This window comes from Harpia harpyja, chromosome 10, assembly GCF_026419915.1.
Source record: "Harpia harpyja isolate bHarHar1 chromosome 10, bHarHar1 primary haplotype, whole genome shotgun sequence".
Lineage (NCBI taxonomy): Eukaryota > Metazoa > Chordata > Aves > Accipitriformes > Accipitridae > Harpia > Harpia harpyja.
Window position 1 is genome coordinate 33563571 of NC_068949.1, and position 27306 is coordinate 33590876.

Sequence of the window (27306 nt, forward strand, 5' to 3'; positions counted from 1 at the left end):
AAACCAATGCTGAAGCAAGATAGATCTAGTAAAAAATATATTTCCCCACTAGTTTCTTGCTGCCTCCAGTGAACTGCAGTTTATGGAGTTTGTGAGGCAGAAATGGTGTCTCTATGCCTAATAATTCTGTTTCTGGGATGAAAAGCTTTAGCTGAAGCTTTGCTGGGAAAGGTTAACAGTAGGAAACATTTTCAGGCTCATGGGGAGCAGCGAGGGACATTATTGTTTTGCAGTAGGAATTGAGCCTCCTCAAACCACCTCTATGCTCCTCAGCCCATATCTATTTTATTTATTTATTGGTACGATTCCCTCTGTAGCCAACAGTAGTGTAAGTGATACCAGGCCATGATGGTGCCTGAAACATCAAAATATTGAGCCACTTCTGGTGATCAATCTGAGCCAGGTACCCCTCTGTTTAGCCAACATGTATGGTGCAACCTGTGTCACCAAGGCTTGTGGCTCACTGGAGGGTTAGATAGCTAAAGAAGGCACTTGGTATGTATTCAGGCTGACATGAGGGTTTTTCAAATGATCTTATGTCTCTTCTGGTCTGTGGTTTGATTTGGTGTTTAGGGGTATATGTGACTGCACCACAAAAAGCCCTGTTGTGTTTGCAGCTGCTGCATTCCCCTGCTGGCTTCTGGCTGCCCGTGGAAGGTGTCATTGGAGGTCCAGCAGTGATTTTCCCACAATGGATTGTGTTACATCTGTTTTCTGGTTAAACAGAAGGGTCAACTCACAACCTCACTTCTAACATCTTTGGGTGTCTCAGGAGGGGCAGCTAGGGAGTGAGGTGGTATTGGAGAACCACAAGTACATTTTGTCATCTACTCTGTCCTGTGTACTTCATTTTGGGGCAGTACCTGGAGGCAGCTGGGAGCCAGACATGTCATGGTCACGAACATAAGAATAACACACCAGGACAGACTAGATGCCTGTCTCCTAAGTATCCTGTCTGACAGCAAGCATCATTAGGTCTCTGGGGAAATCATATTAGAAACAGTGCAAGCCTAGTGTTCCTTCCCCTCCCAGTCGCAGGAGTAGCCTGTATTGGCAACTTAGACCTTCAAGAATACAAGAAGCTGTTGTAAATCTGAGCATACTGCCATGGAGAAGTTTTTTCTCTTGATACCCTGTTATTTTTTTTTAAACACACACACTTCTATTAATTTAAATTTTTTTACAGTAACTACATGTTTCATTGGGACCACACTAATCTGACAGGGCCTCTTCACATACTTCCTCAGAGGTTCATGCATGCTCTGCTTTTATACAAAGTGGATTTCTTGTCTACCTGGCTGATTCTTTTATATTCTGCAGACTTGACATGGTAAGACGATTTGTATAGACACTGTGAGTGGGAGTTCAGAAAAGAACAGACATAATCTAAAAATTAGGAATCTAGTAGTAATTTATTAAGGAACTCAAGCGGAACTGCTGCACACAAAGAATGATAAACAGATGGGGAATAAGGCAGCTGAAGAGTGGAGTCTTTACAAGGCTTTAGAGATTGAACCGGCAGCTGAATAAATATGTGAGGACGCTCACTCTACATCCTTTGTTGAAAAATAAGGGTAGTTAGAAAAACATTTCATCGAAACAATTTTTTTTTCTAAGGGAAGGGGATTTCCAAGAACATGTCTTTGTGGGTGAACAGTTTATTCCACAGAGAGCTGTGTGTTGAGTTTGTTTCTTAAAAGAATAGACATTTTAAGAGGAGAAAAAAAAAAAACCCAACACTGAGATTTTGGGCAAAAGTAACCCAGTCTTTCAGTGTGAACCTGAGATGAATTGTTATCAAACTATTCCGTGTTAGTTGGAAGAAATAATTTCTGTAGAAGTCTTAATTATTACATACATTGCTGTCATACAGTTTCATTCCTGTCTCCTTCCACCTTCTCTGGTCAGTCTGTTTCCTGGTGCCTTGTTTTTCACCTATGTCTACATTCACTTTCTGAGCCAAACAGCAGTCTGACAAGCCCTCCTATTGATACATCTGTGTGGTCTCCATTCAGCCTTCCTACTGTTTCAGACTAACCCTGATTATCAACTTTGTGATTAGCCATCAGTTCCTTTCTACCTTCTAGTACACACCCTCAATATATTGGTGTGACTGACCTTTATGCTGTCCAATGGTAAATGAAGACTTTATCATAGTTAATTGAAAACTAATTTTCTCAGGATTTACAGATTTAGCTTTAGTAATGTTTTTCACAGCAGTAATTCAGAATATGTGCGTGATAATGATAACAGACAAAGAAATGCAGAACAACTGACGATTTTGCTGTATTTTTAGAAATATGGGGCTGGACTGTGATTTAGACTGTATATATGTGCAGGGGAACATAGGGAAATAAGCACCTTTTTTTACCTTTTTTTTAATCCAAGTTTGAGCACAAAGAAATAATAGACTGCCAAATTGCTGTTGTATGGACTTGTGCTCTAAACCAGATCTATGAATCTGTTTTTGCACCTGACCTTTTCCATTCATCCCCAGCTCCCCTCTGAAGGGTACATAAACTTCCCTCAAGCCTAAATGGTTGTTTATGTGGCAGCTCCAGTTACTGAACAGTTCTGTTCCCTTCTCTTCTGTTTATGCCATCTCACAGCTTCGCTCTTTCAGTAATTACAACGTGATGACGAGGCTTTGTAACAGGGTTGTAATTGCAGTGAGCTGAGAAGGCAAGCAGTGACTATTCAAAGAACAAGCCTGAGCAAGTATTGGAGCTCTGCACATCTGTTAGAAGATTGCTAAACCATGTTTATAGAAAGAGATAGCTACATCCATGTCATATTCTTATGCAAACAATTTGAGACCTTCATTAGAAGAATAAAAATACATTGTGTATGTACACTCCACTCCCCCCTGCCCCAAGCATACGTTGGATGAAATGTAGCCCTCCTGAAATCGGTGGGAGTTTGGCACTTAACTTCAGAAGGCCAAAATTTCAACCACTCTTCTGTCTCTGCAGTTTTTGTTACTTTGCTAGTGTGGCTTCCAGGCAGGAAAGCTGTCCCAGGCTAGTCTTGATGGGGAGATGACTTTGAATGGCTGTTCCGTGGCAATACTCCACCCCATTCCACTACCCTTTGCCTGCTCACTGATTTCAGTACACAGAGCTCCAGTCTTTACGACAGCCACTAGCTCATTCCCTTTTGGTAGTTTACGAGGCTTAAAGCAATAAAAAGTGCCTTTTGAATATATATGGAGAGCAATGACTTCTTTTTCCATTTGAAATGCCTCCATTTCTATTTTAATTTACATTCATAAACTCCACAGTATCTGACATCATGTGTGGGGCTAGCACACTTGTTTTAGTATTTTATATACTGGATACAGAGGTATGGAATGGAGAAAGAAAACATTAGTGTGATGGGCAGGCTTTGCATTGAAGACCCAACTCTCATAATTGGGTAGAAAGATCATCTGTTACTGTTTAGTCATGAAAAATCTGTTCATGCTTCTCCACTTCAAACCTTCTCATTTAATATAGAATCATATTGGAGAAGCAAGGAGGAAATAGAAAAGAATTGTAAGGCATGAGGGAGGAGCTGCCATGATGGGTGCAAGAGGTTTCAGCCTGAGGTCACCAGTGATAAATCCAGCCCAGATCAATTTTTTATCCTCTGTTCACTGTCTTCCATGAGAGATGAACTTGTGGTCTTAGTACATTCCCTTGAGAAGTGGTTCTGAAAGGTTTAACAAGCTGTGGGAGCCTTTCTATCAAATAACTGAATATCCCAAGAGTGTAATTTTGCCCCTGCTAGAGAATTTTTCAGAGTGACTTAAAAAGCCTCTATCAAAAGGATGTTACTGGTTACTCAATATTATAGATAGGTTTTAGTGTCACTACCACTTCTAGTCCTTTATGTTCTCTTGTTGGTTTATACTGTTTTTTTAATGTCCTAGTAGGACAGAAGTGAAAATGGTGCCCTGATCAAGTCAATAGACAAAACTCCCCTGCCTCCTGTGGAATAGGAATGACGGAGCAAGAAAGGAGAGTGATCTAACATATTGTCCTGGTTTATAACCAAATATCCTTATTTCAAAAACTACATGTAATAACCCTAATTATATGGGTGTGTACCTGAAGACTCCAAGTATACACTCAAGGCAAATTTGCATCTGAAAAATACCCTTCCTACACACTGATTTGTTAATGCAGGCATAGCCTATCAGGAAGATAAAGTCTGTGGGGCATGCTGCTGTCCTGCTTATCTGCACAGGGGACCTGCTTTGGTGTAGTCTGGCTTCTTGTCTGTGCTCCCAGGTTTCCATCCAAAGGACAAGATCAGGTACATTTTCAGGTCTGGGACCAGTAGCAGAACACAGCATCCTGCCTGTGTCAGTACCATGATTGCCACTTACACAGGGCTCATGGCAACTGCCAGTGAGACAGCAGCTTCCGTGAGTTTGGAGTTAGTGGGAGGCAAAACCTGGGACCTCTTGCCTTTCATAGATGTTTCTATCTCTGCAGGAGCCTTTGTTGGGCACCTTTGGTCTCAGTTGCTGATCATTTGGGTTAGAACAGCCTTGAGCTATTTAATCCTGATTTAAGGACCCCTTTTTCCATGATCCAGCCAATATTCTGCCTTTTTCCTGACTGTCCCGGGATGATAAGAAGTCATGATCCAAAATGGATCTGTGCTACGTATGAATATGTTTGGACCATATGAAAAATCACTTATGGATGTGACATTCATAGTCAGAATTTAGGCTGCAAGCCATGTGTTTTGCTGCACACAGGTAAACTTGGAAACTGCTGCTCAGAGGAAAGCTGGTGCTGTCAATTCTAAAACTTTTAGGGACTGTCACAGGTGTGGTTGTCCCAAGCAACCTTTTCCTTTTGTCTGATCTGTACAGTTTTTCTAGTAAGTCATGGTTTGTTTTGTGCAATACCTGGCCCAGAGGCTTTAGTGAAATCTGTGAGTTCAGTGGTCTTTTTCAGTGAGCCCGGTAGATGTAGGACCCTGCAGGATTTGAGCTGGCTGTGAAGGGATTGGAGGTACATCAGAACTGTCTGTGAGTTACACGGTTGCTTCCTTCCCTTAGATCAGTATGTACTGGGACTGCACAGTAGCTTTGATCCTGACCCTGTGTATTTACAGCTATAATGGGGTTTATGAGATGGCCATGAACTACTTCTGAATTTCCTATTTAAAAACAAACAAACAAACAAAAAAACAAACCAAAACCCAGTTAAATTTAGGAGCAGGGATTTTTTTTTTTTTTTTTTTTTTTAAACTTTGGAGTCTCACTCTTGTCCTCAATATATCTGGGGATTGGTTTCAGTTTTGGGCTGCAAAAGGTGGTGGTATCTTCTTCACCCATAGTGAATACAGTGGAGACCTTTCATTAAAGGAAATTACTTGGGCCAACACATCTTATATATATGTAGAAAGGTACAGAGATTTAATCTGAGGTGTAGTTTTATTTCAGTTTAGTGAAATCACTGCAGTGGGCTTTAGCTCTGTTTAAATTAGCCTTGTTTCGTGTTACTTTTAGTCAGCTGGGGACAAGTATAAAGTAAGGCTCCAAAAAACTGAAATAACAGACATTTCTACAGTTCAACTACAGTAGTTTAAAGCATGATTTAAATTAAAACAGTGCAGCTGCTGCCTCTAGACAATTCCTGCAATGCTGGAATCTCTTGTCTGTTGTTCCCTCCTTCGTTTAATAGCTGTCATTGACAGTAAACCTAGAAGGGATTTTCTCATCATCTACTTCATTCTTCTGTGTATCCAGGCTCTAGCTCCGTGTTGACTGACATTAGACAAAAACTGTCAGTCCTTGGTGTGGGACTCAACCTGTATAAATTCAGCCATCCTGAAGTTACATGTCTAGCTGAAACTAGTCATCTAGACTCTCTATCATCAGGGTACAGGGGTGGATATTTGCAGAAGATGATTCATGTCACCTGTCTCAGTTATCTTAGGATGGGATGTGTTGGTTTCTTGCTGTCTTTCTCTCTCTTTCTCTGATGTTGTGGTTTAACCCCAGCCAGCAACTAAGCACCATGCAGCCGCTCACTCACTCGCCCCCCCAGCCAGTGGGATGGGGGAGAAAATCGGGAAAAGAAGTAAAACTCGTGGGTTGAGATAAGAACAGTTTAATAGAATATAAAAAGAAGAAACTAATAATGATAACACTAATAAAATGACAATTTTATTGTCATATAATAATATGACATGTAATGTCATGTAATAATAAAAGGATTGGAATGTACAAATGATGCGCAGTGCAACTGCTCACCACCCACCGATCGACACCTAGTTAGTCCCCGAGCGGCAATCCCCCACCCCCACTCCCCTCAGTTCCTATACTAGATGTGACATCATATGGTATGGAATACCTCGTTGGCCACTTTGGGTCAGCTGCCCTGGCTGTGTCCTGGGCCAACTTCTTGTGCCCCTCCAGCTTTCTCGCTGGCTGGGCAGGAGAAGCTGAAAAATCCTTGACTTTAGACTAAACACTACTTAGCAACAACTGAAAATATCAGTGTTATCAACATTCTTCTCATCCTGAACTCAAAACATAGCACTGTACCAGCTACTAGGAAGACAGTTAACTCTATCCCAGCTGAAACCAGGACAGCGGACTATACAGGAAGCCTGGAAAACTAGCTTAGACTAGACTTACAGCATCTCAGTGACTAGGTTCTGTTTCTTTGGAATGTATTGAAAAGCTACTTCAACCATTGTCCTGTCTCCAGAGTATTCCTGATGCTCCCATGTGCACATGGGAATTGCTCTCCAATTAGCATCTAGCCTGCCATCAGTGTAGTACCTCCCATCTCACTGCCTCTGATGGAGTTACTTGCTGGACACCACCCATTCAATGAAAGGCTGTGCAAAGCCCTCCCTGGTCACTTCAGTAACACATAACCCCCAACCATGCATTGCATTAGATGATTCAAATATGGTCCCCTTGATACATGCCCATTTGGCACTCTGCAGCACTCTGCCCTTCCAAAATCTCTAAACCCAAGTTGGGGGAATAACATCTCTTTACATGTGTAAATGTTCAGCTATTCTAAGCATTGCTTGTATATAATTACCCAGCGTTGATTTGAGTCTGGCCACTTTGGGGACTGACAAAACAAAGCTAGGCTTTTTTGGTAAAGTTACAAGTTTGTGTCCATGCTAATGAAATGGAACTGAAGAGTGGGACGGAGGGTAATATAAATCACTCTTATCAGCCCTGTTGCCTAATTCAACCTTCTCTGTTGCAGGGCGATCTCCAAAGAACAAACATTCAGCTTGATTTTGGAGACGGCATTGCAGTATCCTATGCTAATTTCAGCCCTGTTGAGGATGGCATCCGGCATGTGTATAAGAGTGCTGGAATCTTTCAGGTGACAGCATATGCAGAGAACAGCCTGGGCTCTGACACTGCTGTCCTCTTCCTGCATGTGGTCTGTAAGTACTTCCAGCTGCTAGATTCCTTGGGTGAAAACCTGACCTCACTGAAAATTCCTGCAACTTCAGTGGGGCCTAAGAATACATGCAATCCCACCCACATATGCAGCTCACGCTGTTCCAAAGGCTTGGACTTTTAGACACTCTTCTGTCTTGTTAAGTAAACTTATTGAATGAAGAGGAAGGGAAGTTCCTTTTAACACAAATATATTTGCAGTCTTCACAGATACAGAGAAAAGTTTGAAAACATTTCTCAGGCTTTCTGAAAGGGTCAAACACCAAACAGCATATGAAATGAAGTCCAAATGTGTGTTTTCAGTACACTTCTAATACCAAGAGGTTTAGATTAATCTACTAAATTTTGAGTCAGTTATTCAGGATTTGGGAGTTTACAGTGCTTATTAAATAAAAGCAAAGCAGTATGCTGAGCATACTTCCTGGGATATGAATGTACTGAGGGCTAATGTGCTACTTTTCATATTTCTTGTGTTTGACATGCATCCCTGACTTTTCCCTCCTGTTTGGTAATCAGTGCAATTTCTCTCCACTTGGCACATGAGCAGACTCAAATATAGAGCCCCCAGCTGGCTTTCTCAAAGCCACAGGAGAGAGCAGAGGGTGTGGAATGCAGGATGACACCAGGAAGATCCCAGTTCTTTGTCCTGCTCTCAGACTACTAGATCTCCTGGGCAGAGAGCTCCGTCTGTGTTCAGATGTACCTCATCGGTTTTGTCCCTAATGGTGTTCACAGCCATGTGTGTCTTTCCCCTTAGCCTGTCAGAAAGTCTTCTAGCCTGTCTATCTTGAACTTTTCTGGAAGAAAATCAGAAATTTCTAAAACTCAAGAACTTTTTTCTTCTTTTTAATTTCAAGCTCCCTGTGTGAAGGAATAAATGTTCCTTGAAGCTTTTATTATGCTCATAATTCCCTCAAAGTCAATCATGGCTGCATTTAACAACCTGTTATTAGAGCATTAACTGTTTTTTCCTTCACCTTGGGCCATTAGCTGACAAAAGTGGTGGTTACCTGGTAATAACAAGCAGCTTTGTATGGATTATCTGATTTTTCTCATAGGAGCTGCTTTTTCATGGTGAGGATTTTAGAGCAGAATGCAACAAGCGGCAGTTGCTTGGCCTGGTTGTGCTACTCTACTGTTTTCTTCCTCAGCCTCTCAGATCTGTCCGTTGACTTTTATAGTGTTCTTAGGTGGCCAACTTATTATCATTATCTCTAGGGAAATATTTTGCAAGCATTTACGTTCACGCTAACACTGAAATAAGATGATACTTCAGTGCTAGACTTTTAATATATTTGGATGTACTAGTCAATACAGGAGGTTTGACCTTGAAGCTCAAATGTACAGACAAAAATGCTTGCTATATAAATCACCCTTATTTTATGATCTGTCTGGTGCTGGAATCCTGTGCTGAAAAAAAAGGAGAAAGAAGCTCCTTGGCCTCAAGCAACAGTAGTTTTCTACCCTGCAGCTTTATCAATGCTCAGTCAACTTTTCACCTTTCTGGAATCTGCTGTCAAGCTGCTCATCTCTTCATTTAAAGGAAGTGAAGATTTAATGTTTTTCCTCTTGCATGCACTGTCACAAAATATTTGTGGGAACCTGCTGTTCTTGGGAACCCAGAGTACTTGGTATGGGCAGAGTTCAGGAGTGACTTGCTGGTAGAGACCCCTTGGGAAAGGGAGAAAAAAAAAAAAGAACAAGTTTTAAGGAGCCAAAAGCAAGAATAGTGTCCTATTGTGCTCGGAGCTGTATGTTCTGGTGGTAAAAGAACAGCCCTTACCCTCCAATATCCTTGTAATTCAAATAGGTGGAGAAGTGATTAATGTCCCCATTTCATGCTTGAAGAGAGGAGAGGTAACATAAGAAGATTGTCTTAGTTAAAATCAGCAGATTTCCTGCTTCCCAGAATTAATGTCTTATCAAAAAAAAATCTCACTTCTTTCTTATTTCATCCTTTCCTTTTCATGGTGATAGTCTATCGGCTTGCTGTGGTTTAAAAGGTACCATCCAGAAAGACTCAGTAACACTGTCTGATGTGCAGCAGTTATCAGCTGAAATTCGGTACCAGTAAAAACAAAAAATTAAACAAGAAGGAAAACAATGAAGATAGTAAAAGCTTTAAACAAACTAGCAAACAAAACCTCAGTACTTTTTGCACATGTTTTTTCTGAAGAGGACCTGGCTTCTTAATTCTGGACTTCATGCCCTGGACTCATTCTGGACATTTGCATTTATTAGACACAACTTTGCATTAATACTTAGTTATTTTTTACATCTTTCAGAAACAAGTTTTTCTGACAGTTAAATGCCTTGATATGCTAATGCACACACCTTTCAAATAGTTCCTGACTTTTTGTTTGTGGTAACTGACTCCCCAAAGACTTCTCAAGGTCAGGTCAAAGTAAAAAAGATACCAAGGATTTCCAAAATCATGAATCTTTCTTTTGGAGGCCTTCTAAAAACCTGTGCATTTAATCAAGTCATAAATGCCTCATGTATAATCAGATTTAAGCCATCTTGGCTAAAATTATTTCCCCACAAATCTTAGTAGCTCAGTGGATATATTTTCAAGAAAACACCTTCATTCTCTCATGTCCTATCCCTCAAGCTTTCAATAGCAGCTTGCCCTACCCAGTGCAAAGCCAGTTCATTGTTCTCCCTCAAACTGCATTTAAAAAATTTTTCTAAACATAGTACTGACCCTGTCTGAAATTAGCACTGTGGAAAATGTGCATTTCTGGCTGCCCTAGAATTAAGAGTGAGAAAAAAAATATATGATTTTATGTTTATTAATCTGGTATTTTTTTCTGTTGCTCATTGACTGCTGAAATTCTCTTGTATTGCTATAGTAGAGTCTCACTGCTGACATAAGACATTCAATTTATTTAAAGGAAAGATCCTTGCTGTTCACAACTGTGCAGGGAGGATTTAACTCAAAGCCTCTAATAATGAACTCTCACTTCCCACAGGTCCGGTGGAGCATGTCCATCTGAGTGTCCCCTTTGTCGCCATCAGAAATAAGGATGTCAACATTACTGCAGTAGTTTGGCCCAGCCAGGCAGGCACACTTACCTACTTCTGGTGGTTTGGTAACAGCACCAAGGTACAGCTGCCCTTTGGTTCATTTTTACTTCCTAAGCTTGCTGCACCAGACGGGGAGGTCTCTCAGCCCTGATAAAAACCTCTTGCCTTTGCTTGTTTTGTGTTTTAGTTTTTTCCTTATCTGAAAAGGGTTGTCATTATCTGAACTTCAACCTTTGTGGGTTTATTTCCTCCTGTCTTGTGTTGTTCTTAGGAGTCATTACTTTTTTACATCTGGTTGTTATCAGCCCTACTGAGCTTTGAAGACCACTGTTATTACCAGCGTTCACTTGCAACTTAACTGAATTATATACCACTATATATGGGATAATACTGCCTTTCAAGTGTTTAAAAACTGCTGGTGTTCAAATAACCGGGGGGGTTTCCATTATGTACCAGTTTGCAGTATATAATGCTGGATTCCAATACAATACTTTAAAGCTGTTGGTGTTCAAATAAGCAGTTGTATCTAGAACTTCAAGCTACGCTCTCAATGAATTGTTTGTGTCTGTCTGTGACTATCGTTCACAGTCTTGGATACATTAGAGAGGGAGGTGAGACTTCTTTGTAGTGAATTTTCAAATGATTGGCAAAAATTTTTTTTAAAGAGCTTTTTTATCAATAATTAAAGTAAGTGAAACTACAAGTTGTGGTCACACTTTCAAATGGAGAGAGCAGGATTGCTTATTAGCTACAGTTTTTATTGTAGGCTTTAGGAGTGAGACAGCTGACACAGGCACTATCGTCCATTATTACAGTTGTGAAATGTACAGCTGATAATTTTGCGATGTAGTATCTGCTGTTATTTACAAAAGCAGTTTAAGTCACATCATTTTCTACATTATTGAGTTGCAGTTGAAGGTGTGCACTGAGGTGAGATCACAGTAGAAAAAAGTGGGGATTTTACATGAAACATGGAACTTGAGATAAAAAATAACAGGCACACAAGTATTTTATTTTCTCTCTGACAAAGCTGCTTGTGTTTTAACCTCTTACCCTAGCTACCAACAGTAGCAGGAGAAATAAAAACAGTAAATGCTGGTTCTACTGGGATTTTACATCAAATTAGGAAGCTTACTGTAAGAACTCACCTATTTTTGTGGAAGCATAATTGAGGCACCAGAAGAGCTCAGGAACAAAACTCACTTACTATAACTTGGCAAGTTGCTGTGCCCTAGCTGAGCTGTGGCAACCACCCACATACACACATCTAGTCCATGACAAGTACCAGGTAATTCCACATAGTTTATACTGCACTGAAAGAGAGGGATGCAAAATCACATTACAGTTCAGCTATTTTTGGCTTAGTGCTCGCACATGGACAGCCATTAAAGTACATCTGAGAAAATATAGGTACTGGTAACTTGATCATCTGCTTAAGCCCTCCAATGTACCCAGGTGTCAGAGTTTTCCTGCCATTGTTTTTGTCCTTAGTATAGAAGTTAGTTCTGAATAGGGCCTTAAAAAAGATTTTTTGAAATAGAAAGTAATCTAGAAAAGGTAGAGCAAAGCAGTGATGTTTGCTGAAGAATTCCATGCAGCTTTCATGCATCTGAGTTGTAAATATGATCTGTTATCTGTTTTATCATCTAGCTTAAATTTCAGACCCACAGGCAACACAGTACAAGCAAATATGGGTGTGTTTGGGATGGATGCTTTGGACATAGCCGGACATGGAGCAGCTGATCCTTGTGATACCTTGGGGTGATTGTGCATGTTGCTGAAATATGTTGAGGTGTGGAGTAGTAAAGACGGTGCCACTTACCCGTGGCCAAATCAAAGACCCAGAGCACCTTTCATTCTTTGCAAAGCATTATCTCCAGCTACATCATGAAATGTACTTCAACTTCAACTCTGACAGAAGTATGGCAAAGGATATCGACATGACAGCAGCAGCCACCATTTTTTTTAAGGACAACAGTCTGCATCACACCAAAATTCCTTCTGGGATGTTTAATGTACATGTCAGATCCTTCTCTGGGCCCACTCATGGGCAAACTGTGGCGCTCTAAGTACAGGTGGAAGATGGGGACACTGATTTGTGTGTGAATTAAAGGATGAGGTGTGTGTAATATTGTGCATAGTGACTGGTATTGTTAGGTGATATATTCTAGTTCCATGCTGAGGGATTGCAACTTCTTTTCCTGTTCAGCCCATCGGCATCCCAAGCAGAACCAGATGTGTCTTGTGTCACTGTGCAGTCTCACTAAGGTACTCTCTGTGCTGCTGCACAGGTGAATGTTGTCTTACACTCATATGACCTGGCTGAGGCTCTTCTGTTGCCCTCCCCACCCTGCTGGAACCATTGTACTGAATTTCTACTGTGCTAATTTTTGTAGTATACCCAAAGGCCAATTTGCTTGGATTAACACAGGTCCAGTTTAATAAATGTGTCCAGCTGTCTAATAGGTTTGAGCAAATGAACCTTAAACTACTTGATTTAATTTAGAGTTATTTTCCAGGTCTTGGTGCTTGAATTAAAATTAAGGAGTTGGCTGAATGTTAAAACTCCATGATGGAGGTGAAATCATCCATGATAATGGAATGTCCAGCATACACACATACAAAAAGGAAAAATTGTAATTTTAAAGGCCAGATTGGTTCCTCTTACCTGCCTTTGCACAGAATCACAACCTGTAACCTCCAGGAATCACTGCAGTTTGAGATAGGCCCATTCTGCTTGTCCAGGATGTGTGTATATCTAAGTATATGTTAGCTAGGACTCCAGGGCTAGCACAAGCTGGCACAGGCTGACACCCTTGCTGACTTGGTCTGACAGTCCCATGTGATCAAGCCAATATTTATTTTTTTTTCTAGTGCTTTTCAGCTCATGGATCAGGGGATCAAAGGAAGGTGGCATTCTGCAGGAAGGGAAATGTGTTTGCCAGTCTGGCCTATGCCAGTGGAAATTTTGATTTGGCCAATTTTATATTTGGCATATATGGCCACTGTTGTGAAATGCAGGCAGGTTGACAGTCTGATGGGGTGAAGCGCAAGAGCTGGAAGGTGAATGTTTAGGGGTTTTCCTCTGGAAACAAACTGGCAGCGTAGTGAAGGGACAATAGCAACGGTACAATGGCTTCCTCTGTGCTCTTAGACCTCTGTGTGCTTTTGCAATGGAGGCTTGTATCACTATTTCCATTTTAATGGTTTAATCTAAACCAAGAAATTTATCTATAGACCAGCTGTCAGATCAATGGCACTGCAAAGGCTACACCTTTGATTTTCAATATACAAATCTATTTTCCCGAATATGGTGCACTTTTCTCATCTAGGTGTGCATCAGTGTGAGAGTTTCCTGTGCAAATTGGAGAGCTGTGGTGCTATCAAGGACATTTTTGTTTGAGAAGGTGCAGATAAAGTCAGCCTTCTCTGCTAGGGCTCTGAGCTGGCTAAATTCAGGTCAACTTTACTCTGGAAATCATTCGGTCACATTCAGACAGCATTGTCAGGAGGTATTATGCCATGCTTTCATCCTTCTTAGCATGATTTGCCAGCTTATGGTTGGAGCTAGCTTACAGACTCAAAGCATGGACAGGGCAATGCTGGGTGCCCTCACTCTGACCTGAGCAGAGTTGCTCTGAGATAGATGGGTTTGTGCTCATAAGAGCAAGGGCTGGCCCTGAATCTGAACAATACGCATTGTTTGAAGAAACATCTGCAATGCTGGTTTGAGCTGGACTCTGTTTTGTACAGCTGATATAGCAACTGTGCTGAGTGTGCATGTGTGTGTATGTGTGTGCGTATACAACACTGCATTCTGCAGCACTAATTCTGCAATTGCTGACTGTGCTCTACTGAGGTATTCATAGCATAATGGCTTGCAGTTCAGAGGAAGAATATTTCAGGAAGCATTTACTGAAGTAAGAGAAACATTTGCCTATGGGACAGTTCTCACTGGGTGGTGTTTGGGCCACATTTAGGCCTTAGCAGGATATGCAAGCTCGGAGCACCATTCCTGTATCAGGGAAGAAGGGTATTGTGGCCTGGCGGATTAGTTAGGTGCATGTTGTGGTCCTGAGTTAATCTCACCCTGATTTTGATACCGCTGTCTGTGTTTACCTCTTCCAGCCCCTCATCACCTTGGAGAGCAGCATCTCATACATCTTCGCTGTGGAGGGGATGAACACTGTCACTGTGCAAGTTGCTGCGGGCAGCACCCTCATCCAAGACACCAAGGAGATCGCAGTGCATGGTACCCTCAGCCTTTTGCAATCAGATCTCAGGGGGCTGTCTAGAGGTGAAGAACAGGCAGTCACTGCTCAGCCAAAATGAACTCTGTGAACTCCCTAGTGCCTGGAGGAACCTCTGAAGACAAACTGTAAACAAGTAGCTCAGATGTGTCATGATCACAAAATACAGAAGTGAATTGGATGGGGCAGCTAGCCAAATTTGTAAGCACAGCACTGTAGTAAAGGGGCTGGTGTCTTTGCCAATTGGTCTGTCTGCACACCCTGATGGGGAACTCCCAAAAGAAAAAACACTTAGAGCTGTAGCCAGACTGCCTTCCCTCTGCTTCCTAGCTGTGGAAAGAAGTAGTCATAGTGAATCATTAAGGTGGCCTGAATACAGCTGGTGTTTCTCTTTATACAGTGACTGTATAAACAGCACGGGTCTGGAGGGGTCTGGAAAACAGGGGCAGAAATGACTCTGTGGTTGGTATCTCTGCTCATCTTCCATGCCACAGCTGGAGGTCTGAGTGTGCCCACTGGACTTCCCTGTGGTTAATGTTTGGTATGTTCTTGCCATATCTGCATGTCATGGGCTCCAAACAGCACCCTTTGGCAGACCACAGAGCTTACCCTGCTTGAGGCTTGATAAAGGCTGAGTGTAAGGGCTCTCTCAGCAGTTTTGGCCAGGACTTCAGGATTTCTCCAGAGAATAATTTCCACCCTGGGCTAGTCTTCCTTTTCCTTATCCAGTTATTGGCATCCAGCATTTGAGGGCAAGCTTTTCTTTGGATAGCAAGTTTTATTGAGAGACCTGGGTTTCAAATAACTCAGGTTGCACTGCGTGGTTGAACTATGTGTGTCTTGTTTCAGTAATTAAATATAAATAAATATCCTGCTGGTGGCTGGAAAGCTGCATGCTCAGATTTAACAACCAGCTAAATAGATATTTATTGATTGCCTGGCTGTGAAATGCAATGGGTTTTAATAATTTGTTAATATGATTTAGTAATACCCAAACTCGCTATTAGCAAATGAAGTAACCCTCTGCTTGATCATTTTGAGCATTGCAAAATGCAGTGTTTACTTCGGGGAAACTTGCATCTTTCCACTAGTTTCTGGAATAAATCTGAATCAAGCGTATCTGAGAGGGGTTCCCGCAGGTGATCTTGATCATTGCTCACAGTAGGTCCCACAGAGTGCTCCTCACTCCCTGTTTTTAAACACCTCGTAAGAAATTTTGCCCTTCTGTTTAAAAGATCCAAAGCTTTGGGCTTTATCACAAAGACAAATTGATCCAGGTGGAATGTCCAAATAGTCCTGTGCAGTGCCATGCTGCAGACTGACCTGGTCTAAGGAAGGAGTCCTTCCAGACGCCCAGTCTGGTCATCAGTTCAAGTCTCAGTACATAAATGAGTGGCACCTTTGCTAAACATGCTCTCTGCTAAATTTGTATCCTAATCTGTGTCCTGTGTTAAGTTATTATGGCTCTAGGCAGGAAGGCATGGCTCTCTGGTGTTAACAGTGCAGGAGATTTATTCAGGGTTTTCTCAAATTGTGATTAACAGCCCAGAATTTACTCAAAAAATAAATTGGACATGGTACTGAGGGTTCAAAAGTCAAAGGCTCTATATATCAGGCTCTGGGTTAAGACTTCAGAACTTGAGAGAGTTTCCCTGCTTGTTTTATTTAAAAATATACTGCACTATCTAAAAAGAAAGAACAGATCTTACAAAAGATGCAACATAAATGCTGCGCTGGCACATCCCTGCTATTCTGTGGATTTCCTCATTTATAGTCTTGCTGGTTTATCTTGATCTAAAACCGGTACCTTCTTACAAATGATTAATGGTAGTTATTTGAAGTATCTGGAGATCAGGTGCTTCAAGGTGAGGCACAGCACATCTCCAAAACCAGAAAGGAGAGTCTTCTACCCTGAGAACTTATATCTGAGTGTGATTCCCATCCTGGATCTGTGCCTCCCGCTGGCCTAAATCCATTGTGCACAGTTGTCGTAAGGATTCTAGGCTTGGTCTCTGGTGACACCAGAGGGGATAGTTGGAACTGGAGAAAAATTTAAATTGTTCTGTATTTGAAATCTAGGAAGTTTTTCCTCCTCCCTGCAATCAGTCAATTAGGAAGTAATTTCAAAGTGTTTCATGAATAGCCATTGCTTGATTAGCCAGTCATTAGCACCACTGGGTTCTGATTTGTTGGGGTATTAACCACTCATGGCTTCCCTCCAGGAGAGCAAACAGATAATACCTGCTTTTGAAAACATTACTTACAGTAAGTGTTTGCTCTGCAGAGCACAATGCATGCAAATGCACAGACGTTCCAAATTTCAGCCAGATGCCGCCTTATTTAGTGGTCAACTTCCTTATAAACAGAGTCTGATGAAGTTGAGTGGCAAAATTACAAAGCCCAGAGGCATCATGAAGGGAAGTCATCCTCTCACCTCTCTCATTCTTGCTTCCATTTCTTCTGGGAAAAGCCACAAGTTGGCATTAGGGCAAAATGTCCTTTATAAGAACTGTTATAAGGATTCTTTCCTTGCAAGCTTTCTGTCCTGCTTAGTGTTAGCCAGCCCCTTTTCTTCATTCAGCGTTTCCTCTCTATCTTGCATTAAGATAATTTAATTATGGTCTTCCTGTTGTCTTCTGCACCTTTGGCTGTACCCTGAACACTGCCCATTTAATCTTTTCATAAACACTGTTTTTCTATTCCAGAGTATTTCCAATCTCAGCTCCTGTCGTTTTCTCCCAACTTGGACTACCATAACCCTGACATCCCCGAATGGAGACAAGACATTGGCAAAGTCATCAAGAGAGCTCTAGCACGGGTGAGCATCTGTTTCTGCATCTGTACTAACATTGACTAGGCTGTTAAAACATGCACTTTTTCAACATGCTAGCTTAAAAGAATGGGGAAGAACAGCACTAATGAAGCTATCATTTTAAATCGATAAAAAGCTTCTTACTATGCTGGATCTTTTTACAGAGGTAAACTATATTGGGAATTTTGTGGGAATTTTATAATTACTTTTATTAATGGTTTTGTGGTGCTTTTTAGCTTTTAATATCCCTGAGGACTTTGGAAGTTCTAGATTGTAATAGCATCATTATTATTCTTATTTTGCCAAATTGATATTACAGTATCTACTGTTTTCTACTCCAAGCATTTGGGTAGTGTTACTGTGTGTTGTTAAACAGCTGATCCACTTCATACCAGAAGACAAACATTGTAGTATGTTGGATGCATGAGGAAGATAATTTTACCTGTTCCTGATACTCAGTCAGGAGTTCCACATACAGCTAAGTGTAGCAACTGGTGAACATTATAAATCTCTGCTCCCTTTCCAGCTGGGGCAAAAAATGAGGATTCAGAGTGAAAATAAACTTACCTTTAAAATACAGGACAAAGAGAGACTTCTGTGGGTGGAAGATAGTGAATCTTCCTTTGGGGTTAATTAGAATATGTAAACTAGCACTCATATTCTTGCAGGAAAGGGGACAGAATAATTTATGATATCAAATAGCCAGGGACTTTGGTTTTGTGTGAAATCAGGAGGTAGATTTAGGCAAGCTTTTGTGTTTTTTACATTCTGCCAAAAATGTATCTTGGTTTTTTTTTTTGCTTCAGCTACAGCTGTTCTTAGAAATGGAGGCTGATTATTTTTACTGGGAAAGTACATTCCCGCTCAGCTTTTCTCAACTGTAGCCTACTCAAAATTCACAGTTTATAAGAGTTTCCTTGATTGTTTTCCCATCCTGAGAAAATACTAAGTTCATTTGTTTAAACTGTCGTTCCCTTTTACTGTATGAAAAGTCAAGCTTGCAGAAAAAAGAAATTAATTAGGTTGTAACTATGAATGGTTACAGACAACAGTAGAAATAATGTCGAAGTGCTTGCTTGTATATCCTTTTGTGACTATTTGGTTGCAGCCTGTGGTCTATGCTTATAGTAGGACGGATCACCAGGAATGGGCTGCCCCATTGATACATTTCAGGAATGTCCAGGAATGAGGCCAAGGAGCTTGAGGTGGGATAGGGCCAGGGAGCTAATGGGGTTAGCCTCATATAGCAGAGAGTTTCTGAGGGAGGAGAGGCTCCCTGCCCTACTGAGGATGCACAGCTTGGATTTGGGGAGCGAGGGCAGTAGCCTCAGTGGGCAGGTCATGCTGAAGACAGTTGTGAGAGTCAGGTGTGGAGCTGACTCTTGGTTCAGCAAACTGAGCGGTTCCTAGCACAGCCCTCCTGATCAGCCCCAGTAGTAAAAAGTCTCCCAGTGGAGACATTAAGTTATTCGTGTATGGCAAATGCGGATCCCCATAACCTGATATTAGAAGGTGATTGCAGGCAATTTTCCTCATATGTCCCTGTTAGTTGCACACTTACCAGTGGTTGCTCTGAGCCAGAGTCTCTGGATCTGACTTTGGGTTATTCTTTTGTAGCGAGAAGGTCTATATGGAAAATTCAGATCTGGAGATGTTGTAGGTTTGGACTTTGGGTGCAGATCTTCGGGTCCAGGGGTGTTGTCAAGCCTACATTTACTTCTAGAAATGGAGTGAATCATTAGCAGAGCCTCTATTGCTGACCCACCAAATGGGCAGAACAGCTCATTAGGACCACAACACCTACAGTGGAACTGGCAAATAACAGTTTGATGGGAGCACAGTTTCCCATAGTGAATGGGAACATCAGTAACAGAGTAGCAGCTAGAGACCTTTTTACTTTTCTTTCAGGTGACTGGTATCCCTGATGAACAGATCTTGGTAGCTGTATTTCCTGGGCTGCCTACTTCTGCCGAACTCTTCATACTGCCCCATAAAAACACAACAGAGAGGAGGAAAAGCAGTGAGGCTGATCTGGAGCAAGTAAGGAAAGGAGGATTCATGGAACATTCATTCCTATCATACCATTTTCAGATGGGCCTCTAAACCTGTGCAGCACTGGAAATGACTTACAATAAGTGTGATGGAATTGGATGCATCTGGGACTGTGGCAGTATAGTTTATGGCATTAAAGAAAATGATTTTCAGAGGAAAAACTAGCTTTTCTAATACCTCACTGAGATATGTCACAGTCTACCAGCAGTGGTTCTTCCTAGATCAGTGGTGTGTCCTTATTACAGTAGTTATGGCCAAAGGAACCTTGAATATGTACTCCCTTTACTCCCTGGAGGAATGCTAATAGACAGAGGCCAAAGCAGCAAGATAATATACTGAGGTTTACTAAAAATAAATCAGGCTCTTCAGCTCATATATCACTAGAACAAGACCTCTCTTTTCTGCAGCAGCGAATGGCGTGTGCAAACTATATTTGGAAGTTACAATATCCATCCATTTAGATAAATAGGTAATTACAGTGATGAATAGCAACAGTGATATGCAAGCAAGGGAAGAGCTAGGAACAACAGCACTAGTCTGCTGAAGCTTTCGTGCTAGAATTACCAAGTGATTAAATCAGCTCTATAAAGGCAAAGGAGTGAAGTACTGCTGGAAAGGCTGCTTAGCTCTAGCTAATGTTCTTGTATGCAGCATTTTTACTGCGTGCAAGCTATGTGTGAGCCCATCTCCAAGTAACTCTTGGAGGAGTAACTGTTCTGTGATCAAACATTAAATAATTCAGAGGACTGCTGAATTCTGTGGAAGCTCTTGTCACCCACGGAGCAAAGTCAGTCCCCTCAGAGTAGTACATTTGTCCTAGGAAGCTAACAAATCTGGCCTCTTAAATTTATGGTGGTGAGTGTGCAGGAGAGATGCATTGTGGTGAGAAGGTTTGGAAGGCTTTTTGGAGGGATTTTCTTGGAGTCATTTCCATCCTGTTCAGTAAGATCTACTCATATTAGAATTCCCTCTGAACAAGCTGTTGTGTCAATATTTCATATACCAGTATTATGCAGACATCTAGGATTAGGTTTCTGACTAGCTGACCATGAGGCCTGAAGCTCTAGTGCCCTAATTTTATTTGATGGTCTACTCAGTTGTACTTTGGCACCTATTGTTGGCTTCTGCTTGAGGAGCTCTGCCCTGGAGAGTGGGCCATCAAAACTACTTAGTAGCTGTGCCCTGACCATCAGAACTACTCTAGGGAGACCAGGCATTAACAAACTCAGGCTCCAGTGTGACATGCCAAGTATGTGCTCTGAGGCAACCAAATAACACATCATAGCTGGGTTGCTGAGCCACGAGTAAACTCCAGTCCAAGGCGTCTCTTCTAAATGGAGGAGAAATATGGCAAGTTTGCCATTAATCCTCAAAACTGGATCATCTCATCCCCAACAGCCTATTTAAACAGGAGCTGTGTGACTAGGATTGCCCTGAATCAATGTGAGTAAAGAAGTGTTACTAGGCTGGACTACCTAACTCAGTTCCATCATCCACCAATGAAAGGCCAGTAAGTCAATGAATTCCAAGTGCATTAGATCAAACTCACAGGACATCGTAGAGGGTGAAAAGATCCTTTGTTCTTTTCCCTCCTCTCCTATCCCCCCAAAAAAGAAAAAAAAATTTCTAACTTTCTTTGTTTGCTTCCCAGGAGAGGTATAATAACATACTCTGTGTCAAAAGTCCTGTAGGGAGACTTACATGCAATAACACTCAGTTCCATCTAAAGCACACGTACAAGTTTCTCTCTACTTCCTCAGTCTTTTGCTTCCCTTCTCTCCCTGAAGCCAGTAAGAGATGTTAGTCACCATTCATAGGCTACATGCACTCCTGAATGTTCTCCAGAGCTTGCTGTCTTCTATATTGTAACCACTGTATCTCTTATTATTTCATCAGGTGGTAGAAATCCTTTTTAATGCTCTCAACCAGAACCTGGTCCAGTTTGAACTGAAGCCCGGTGTTGAAGTTATTGTGTATGTTACTCAGTTAACATTAGGTGAGTGTGGAGTCAAATGCATGGCTGTGGTTCTCTTGAGGCTTCAGGCAACTCCAGGAGAACCAGTCTACATCAGAGCACTCACAGTTTGGTATTGCTACTGGGATACGTAGGACTGATCGTATTGAGACATTGTCTGTGGTAGAAGCAGGAAGTGTTAAAAACAGAATCCAGCAGTGGCATCTTCATGTACCAGTTTGTACAAGTATTAAACGTACCTTTTAAGAGTTCCCTATGGCTTAATTAACTAGTGCATTGATGTTTTTCAAGTGTTTTAGAAAATCAGGTGAATGGTGTTCTATTAAGCCCTCATTGGGCACCTGTGGAATTCAGTGGGAGTATTACTAAGTTTCTTGGATATTGGATCAAATCCTTATTGCAAAGGGCTTGTTAATGTTATGACTAGCCAAGAAGCTTGCTTTATAGGGGCAAAGGGAAAAGAAGATCTAGGCCTCTTACAGGGAATATGTGCCTGAATATTGACTTCTACAAATTAGAACTTCTTTAAATATCAATGCTACCTATCCCCATTTTCACAGAGTGATGAATAGTCACTTTAAGTTTCATCACCCCCTTTGCTTTAAACCACCCTAGTGTGAAGCTTTCAGCTACTGCTGAGAATTTAGCTTTCGGCTATTGCTGAGACAGTGATGACTACAGAGGAGATGACGGATTTATTTTTGCCCTTGCTTTTTATGACTACCCTTGCAATTATCTGAAATGTGGGATCTTGTGCATGTGAAATTGCTGATAGCCTCTCTGAGAGACTAGGATTCATGTCCCATGATAATACACTTCAGCTTCTTTTTACATGAGACTCTCAGAGAGCCAAGGCTTGTGACCTATCCTACAGGTAATGCCTTTCTGCCTTCAGTCTCTGACTGTTTGGGGATGAGAGTCAGATGTTAATAGGAGTGGGCTGCAATTAATTAACTTGCAAAACTGGGAATGACATCCAAATATCTGCAGTCTCCAGGTTCAGAATCTGGGTTTGTGCTAGTAAGACACTGTAAAGTGTGGATTTAGTTTACAGTGCTCAACTATTCTCGCCCCGGCCCCCCTGCCAGTGGGTGTGCTGCATTTGTTTCATGACGATTCCCATAGTATTTTGACTCAGGTGAAATGACAGTCAGTTCTTTTCCATGAAACAGTCTGTAGAAGTAGTAGAAGCAGAATACTGGTAGGATCAGGCTCTTAGGTGTGATTTGGGGTGGAACCAGAAGTGACTCTATTTGCATAGACTTTGTTCCTGTCTTCTGGGTGACAGAAAAAGAATAGGGAACAGTAAAAAAACAAAACCAAATATTTATGCAGAGTGAGAAACACTCAGCTGCTACTTATAATCATTTACGCATCATTAGAGACTTCTCATCAGACTCTTGATTCTCAGCGCAGTGCTCAGGCCATTAAGATGGTCTGTTCCAATGAGCTGTGGGAATAGCTGCATAAACAAGGTATAGTAATACACTTTATTTAGCCTACCCAAAATGTCAAGGATAGATGGATCAAATCTCCAAAATGTTATAATGTAGTGCGTGCTTGGGTCCAGGATTATTGCTCCTCCACATTATGAAAACTGACAATTAAAAAGTCTCTAAGGTCCAATACAAGGATGAACCTTGAGGCTTCTCACAAGACTGGATCCCTGTCACATGTGAGACAGACATATGTCCTTGGAAGATGGGAGTCATGCTGTTCACGGGTGCTCTGAGGTAGCTTCTCCAAAGGGGAATAGACACGCATTAAGCCACACTTCATAAATCTCATTTCTGCTCCAGTCCCTGGAAAAGCCTGAAAAGAAATAGCCCAGAGTGTTAACACAGGAGTGATCAGCCATTCAGCTAAGCGTGGCTTGCTGTGCCTTTTCACTGGGAGATGTTAGACTGCACTGTCTTGAAAAAGGAGCTTGGCTTTCAAAGGACAAGAGAGTCAATTTGTTTCCTACTGTTTGGTCTTGCCGAAAACAGCATGCACTGTGCAGTGGTGATAAAGCAGATGTGGCAAAGACAGAGTTGAGATCAACTGTCTGGTAGTTATGTGTTCCCTAATAATATCTTGCAAACATAATGCTCTGCCTTTCCTCCTGCAGCACCCCTTGTTGATTCCAGCACGGGTCATAGCAGTTCGGCGATGCTGATGTTGTTGTCTGTGGTGTTTGTAGGCTTGGCTGTTTTTTTAGTCTACAAATTCAAGAGGTAAGTTGAGAAACTTTGGGGGATGGGAGGAGGAGACACTGTGTGGTTTACAGGAAATCTAGGCAGAGCACTGCCCAGATTACAGATGCAGACCAAGTTATGCTGGCCTAAGGCTTGGACCAGTGTAGTTCCCTATTTCTCATATATAAAGAGAAGACCCTCTACTGGCCTTCCACCACAAACTCAGTGCTCTGAAAGCTCACCAAGAGCTCAGAAATCAAGCTGTGACCTGCTTCAGCAGATGTGTTTGAGCCACAGACCAGAAATGGGAACCCTGTGTGCTCACTGAGTACTGAGCTACACAATGCAGACTTAGTCAAAAAATCACATGATGGATGTCTTCATACAGTCTATATCCACCTGGCCAACTGCCTTAGTGCAGCCATATCTCATTTGTATCTTGCAAAGTGAATAGTTTAGTCTTGCAGAGGAACAGGTGTGATTATGTTAAGGGTGGGAGACTCAAAGCCAGAAAATTTTGTGTTAAACATCAAAATGCCTTTGGGAATCTGTGCTGAGTTTTTCTTTGCCAGATGTTAATATAAACCTTTTGCTTCCAGGCAGCAGGCAGGACCTGTGCTGGGCCGTGGCACTTTGCTGCTGCAAGCTGTGAAACAAAATATGGGATAAGAATGGCCTGTTTGCTGATGGGCTGCCTTATGAAAATATATTTTAGGCAGATGGAGCTCCTTAGGAGGAACTTTGCATTCAGTACAGTGCTTACTGTGTTAAATGGTCTCTGTGCCCAGATCCTGCCCAGTAGCAAAATATTGTATTAGAAGCATAAGCTGAGTCTGACTTTAAAAAAAAAAAAAAAATTCTGGACATGACTAGTTCCTCCAAATTGGGAAGCTAGAGCTTTTCCTGTCTAGATTCCAGCTATATGTTTCTCTCTCCAGCTTTTCTGCAGCCCAAGATAAGGCTAGTACTCACTAATGATGTTAGTGGGATACAAACAATATTAAAAATGGAATGATAAGACAGGCATGTATCCTAGTCTCCAGGTTTAAAGCTCCCCTCATTTCTAACCTCTTGCATTAACCATTGTCAAAATCAGTGGGAGGCACTGCTTCTAGTGCTTGATCGTGTGCACATCAAAATCTGTTACCAAGCTCCCACTGATTTCAGTGGCCCAGGACAATTTCCAGAGAACCTGTGTGTGTGAATCTGCTCAGGTGCAGATTTCCAGGCCTTCAGCATGACTTGCTTGTTGCAGTCTGAAATCCTCTCTCTGCTTCTGTGAGGTGGAATACAGCTTCCCAGGTGAATTGGGAATGGGACATGGGACTTGTTTTAAGGCATTGACTTAATAAGGTGCTGGGGAGGCAGCTGATGATTTCTCTCTCACTCCCAGATGTAGGGTGAGGAGGGCAAAGAAGTCTCTCTGGGAGGTGTGTCAAGACATAGGTACAACCCTTTGTAAGATGTGCTTTCCTTTGTGTCTTGGTGAGACAGGTTCTTAGGTTTGGCCTAATGTCTTTGGTTCTGTGGTCAGCAATCTGTTACCAGGAAGAAGGCTGCCAGAGAGCAGTGAGGAGCTTGGTAATCCACTTTGCTTTGGCAGTCTCCAGGTCACGTTATGCTACTACAGCTCATAAAACCAACTCTTGTACTACTTAAGCATCCTGAGCCTTGAGCATAGCAGCCATCAGCCTTGTGCTGTGCTCCAGGGCTGGGAAGACACTGCCTTGTTAAAATCTGTCCGAAAATTGAATGTATTACAAATTGGGAGTGGGGGGGGGGGAAGGTGGTTAAACCATCGGTTTTGCTTAGCCCAAAGCTCTTCAACTTGCTGTCCCCTCTTATCTGCTCTGTCCCAAAGAGGACAAACCCAGGTCAAAATGACAAAGTTTAGGATTAAGTCAGATACCCAGAGTGTCCTCAGCTTGTTTTTTCACAACAGAAAGCAACTTTTCAGCTCTGTCTAGAACCTCTGGCTCAATGGATCGGAAGTGAGAGCATGCAACAATTGTTAATGGAAAAAGGAGGTGAAAACAAAAGCTTTCCTCTAGCTCTCAGTGATGCAGAGGTGTTAACCATATGTACTTTTCTGATTAACAGTGATCCCAGCCTGAATACAGAACTGCCATTTACAGGAAAAGGTTGTGGGGAGAGCATGGGCCTGCATGAATTTTTAATTCTACAACTTTATAGAATTGGTGCTTTGCTGCTTTGCTGCTTTGCACACAGACTCCTTATTATGAGTCCATCAAGTTATAGACTCAGCAGGCATGTTAAACACTGCTACCAGAGAGATGCTTGTTAAGGAGGTCTGGAAGGAAGGGGGAAAATTAGGGAAATAATCTTTAAAAAGCCTGTTTCTTTTTTTTTTTTTTTTTTGGAGATTGAGCATATAGCAGGTCAATACTATATGTGTATGGGCAGTGAGTAATAGTGGGGCAATGGGGCAGTCAGTGTGTATGTGTCCTGGGACAGGCATGCAAGAGTGTGTGTGTGTGCATGTGTGCTCAGAGATGTGCAGTGGGACGTGGCCACCTGTGTCTGTGCTGGGAGGTGCAGCAGGATTAGGTGTGTGTGTATGGATGCACATACGTACAGCTGTCTCAGTTTCTTTTTTCCCTAACTCTCTGAAGTACCCAGAGGCTCTCTGCCTCACAATTCTAAAGAGCTTTTCTCACCTTTTCTCTCAAAGGTCAGAAGACTATCACTTCTCTACCATTGCATTGTTTGGAAGCAAAACTAAGTCTTCCAATATCTCCAGGCATGTTCTCATATCCACATCTCTACACACCTCCAGATGTATTTTGGGCACTGAAATCCTATGGGAATGCATTTGTCCTCTCTCATCCAATGTGTGCATTCCCTGTGTAGTGCTTAAGTCTTCTAGTGATCTGTAAGGTGTGTCTGAAGGCTAGAAAGAGAGGGTAGGAGGAAGGGAGAAGAACATGAGGTTTGTTAACTGCTGCTAAACATCCCAAATATGTCCTGACTTACTGCTGGTTAAGAACAGAATGCCAAATCAAGCCAATAGCACAAGTCGTTTGAGGCCAGAGCTTCACTGAAGTAAAATCAGCATAGATCTATTGAATTCATGAGAGTTGAGGCAATTTCCACTGCTTTCAATCTCTGATATATCCAGCAGCAGACAGGTTAGCATAAAGAGATGGCATTTTATATAGTCTCTTTTGAACACATCTTCTTTCTTCTGTATGCTTTAAGGAACTGAAAAAATCCTCTGAATTTTCCTTATTTTAGCAGTGTGGACTGCATGGCACAGAGTCCTTTTAAGGCCATTAGAAAAAACAGTCAGTCACCTTCCAACAGGCAACTGCACACAGATAATCCTAGCAACCCCCACGATGCTTAACACAGTTCCCTCATTTTAAACTTGCATTCCTTCAGGGATTACTCTCTAACTATCTGTCTAGGCTTAACTATCTAACTAACTGACTTTCAAGGATATTGTTCTAGCAGTCCAAGTTAAATTCTCTTGGAAGAAGGAAGAAGAAATAATCCCTTCACTTTCTTGGCTTCCTGACCAGCAAGGGAAAATAAGTCCCTGCAAACTTGCATGGCAA

General features: G+C 41.8%; 1 protein-coding gene across 1 annotated transcript in view; it reads left to right on the forward strand.

The window, feature by feature from the left end:
- The window catches only part of SORCS3 (sortilin related VPS10 domain containing receptor 3), a 318567-nt gene that overhangs the window by 285490 nt on the left and 5771 nt on the right, over positions 1-27306 (forward strand). The window contains exons 19-25 of the mRNA XM_052799671.1: positions 7233-7419; positions 10408-10541; positions 14591-14714; positions 17418-17530; positions 19433-19564; positions 21473-21572; positions 23662-23767. Of these exons, the coding sequence (XP_052655631.1) occupies positions 7233-7419; positions 10408-10541; positions 14591-14714; positions 17418-17530; positions 19433-19564; positions 21473-21572; positions 23662-23767 (896 nt within the window). The remainder of the gene's footprint in view (positions 1-7232; positions 7420-10407; positions 10542-14590; positions 14715-17417; positions 17531-19432; positions 19565-21472; positions 21573-23661; positions 23768-27306) is intronic.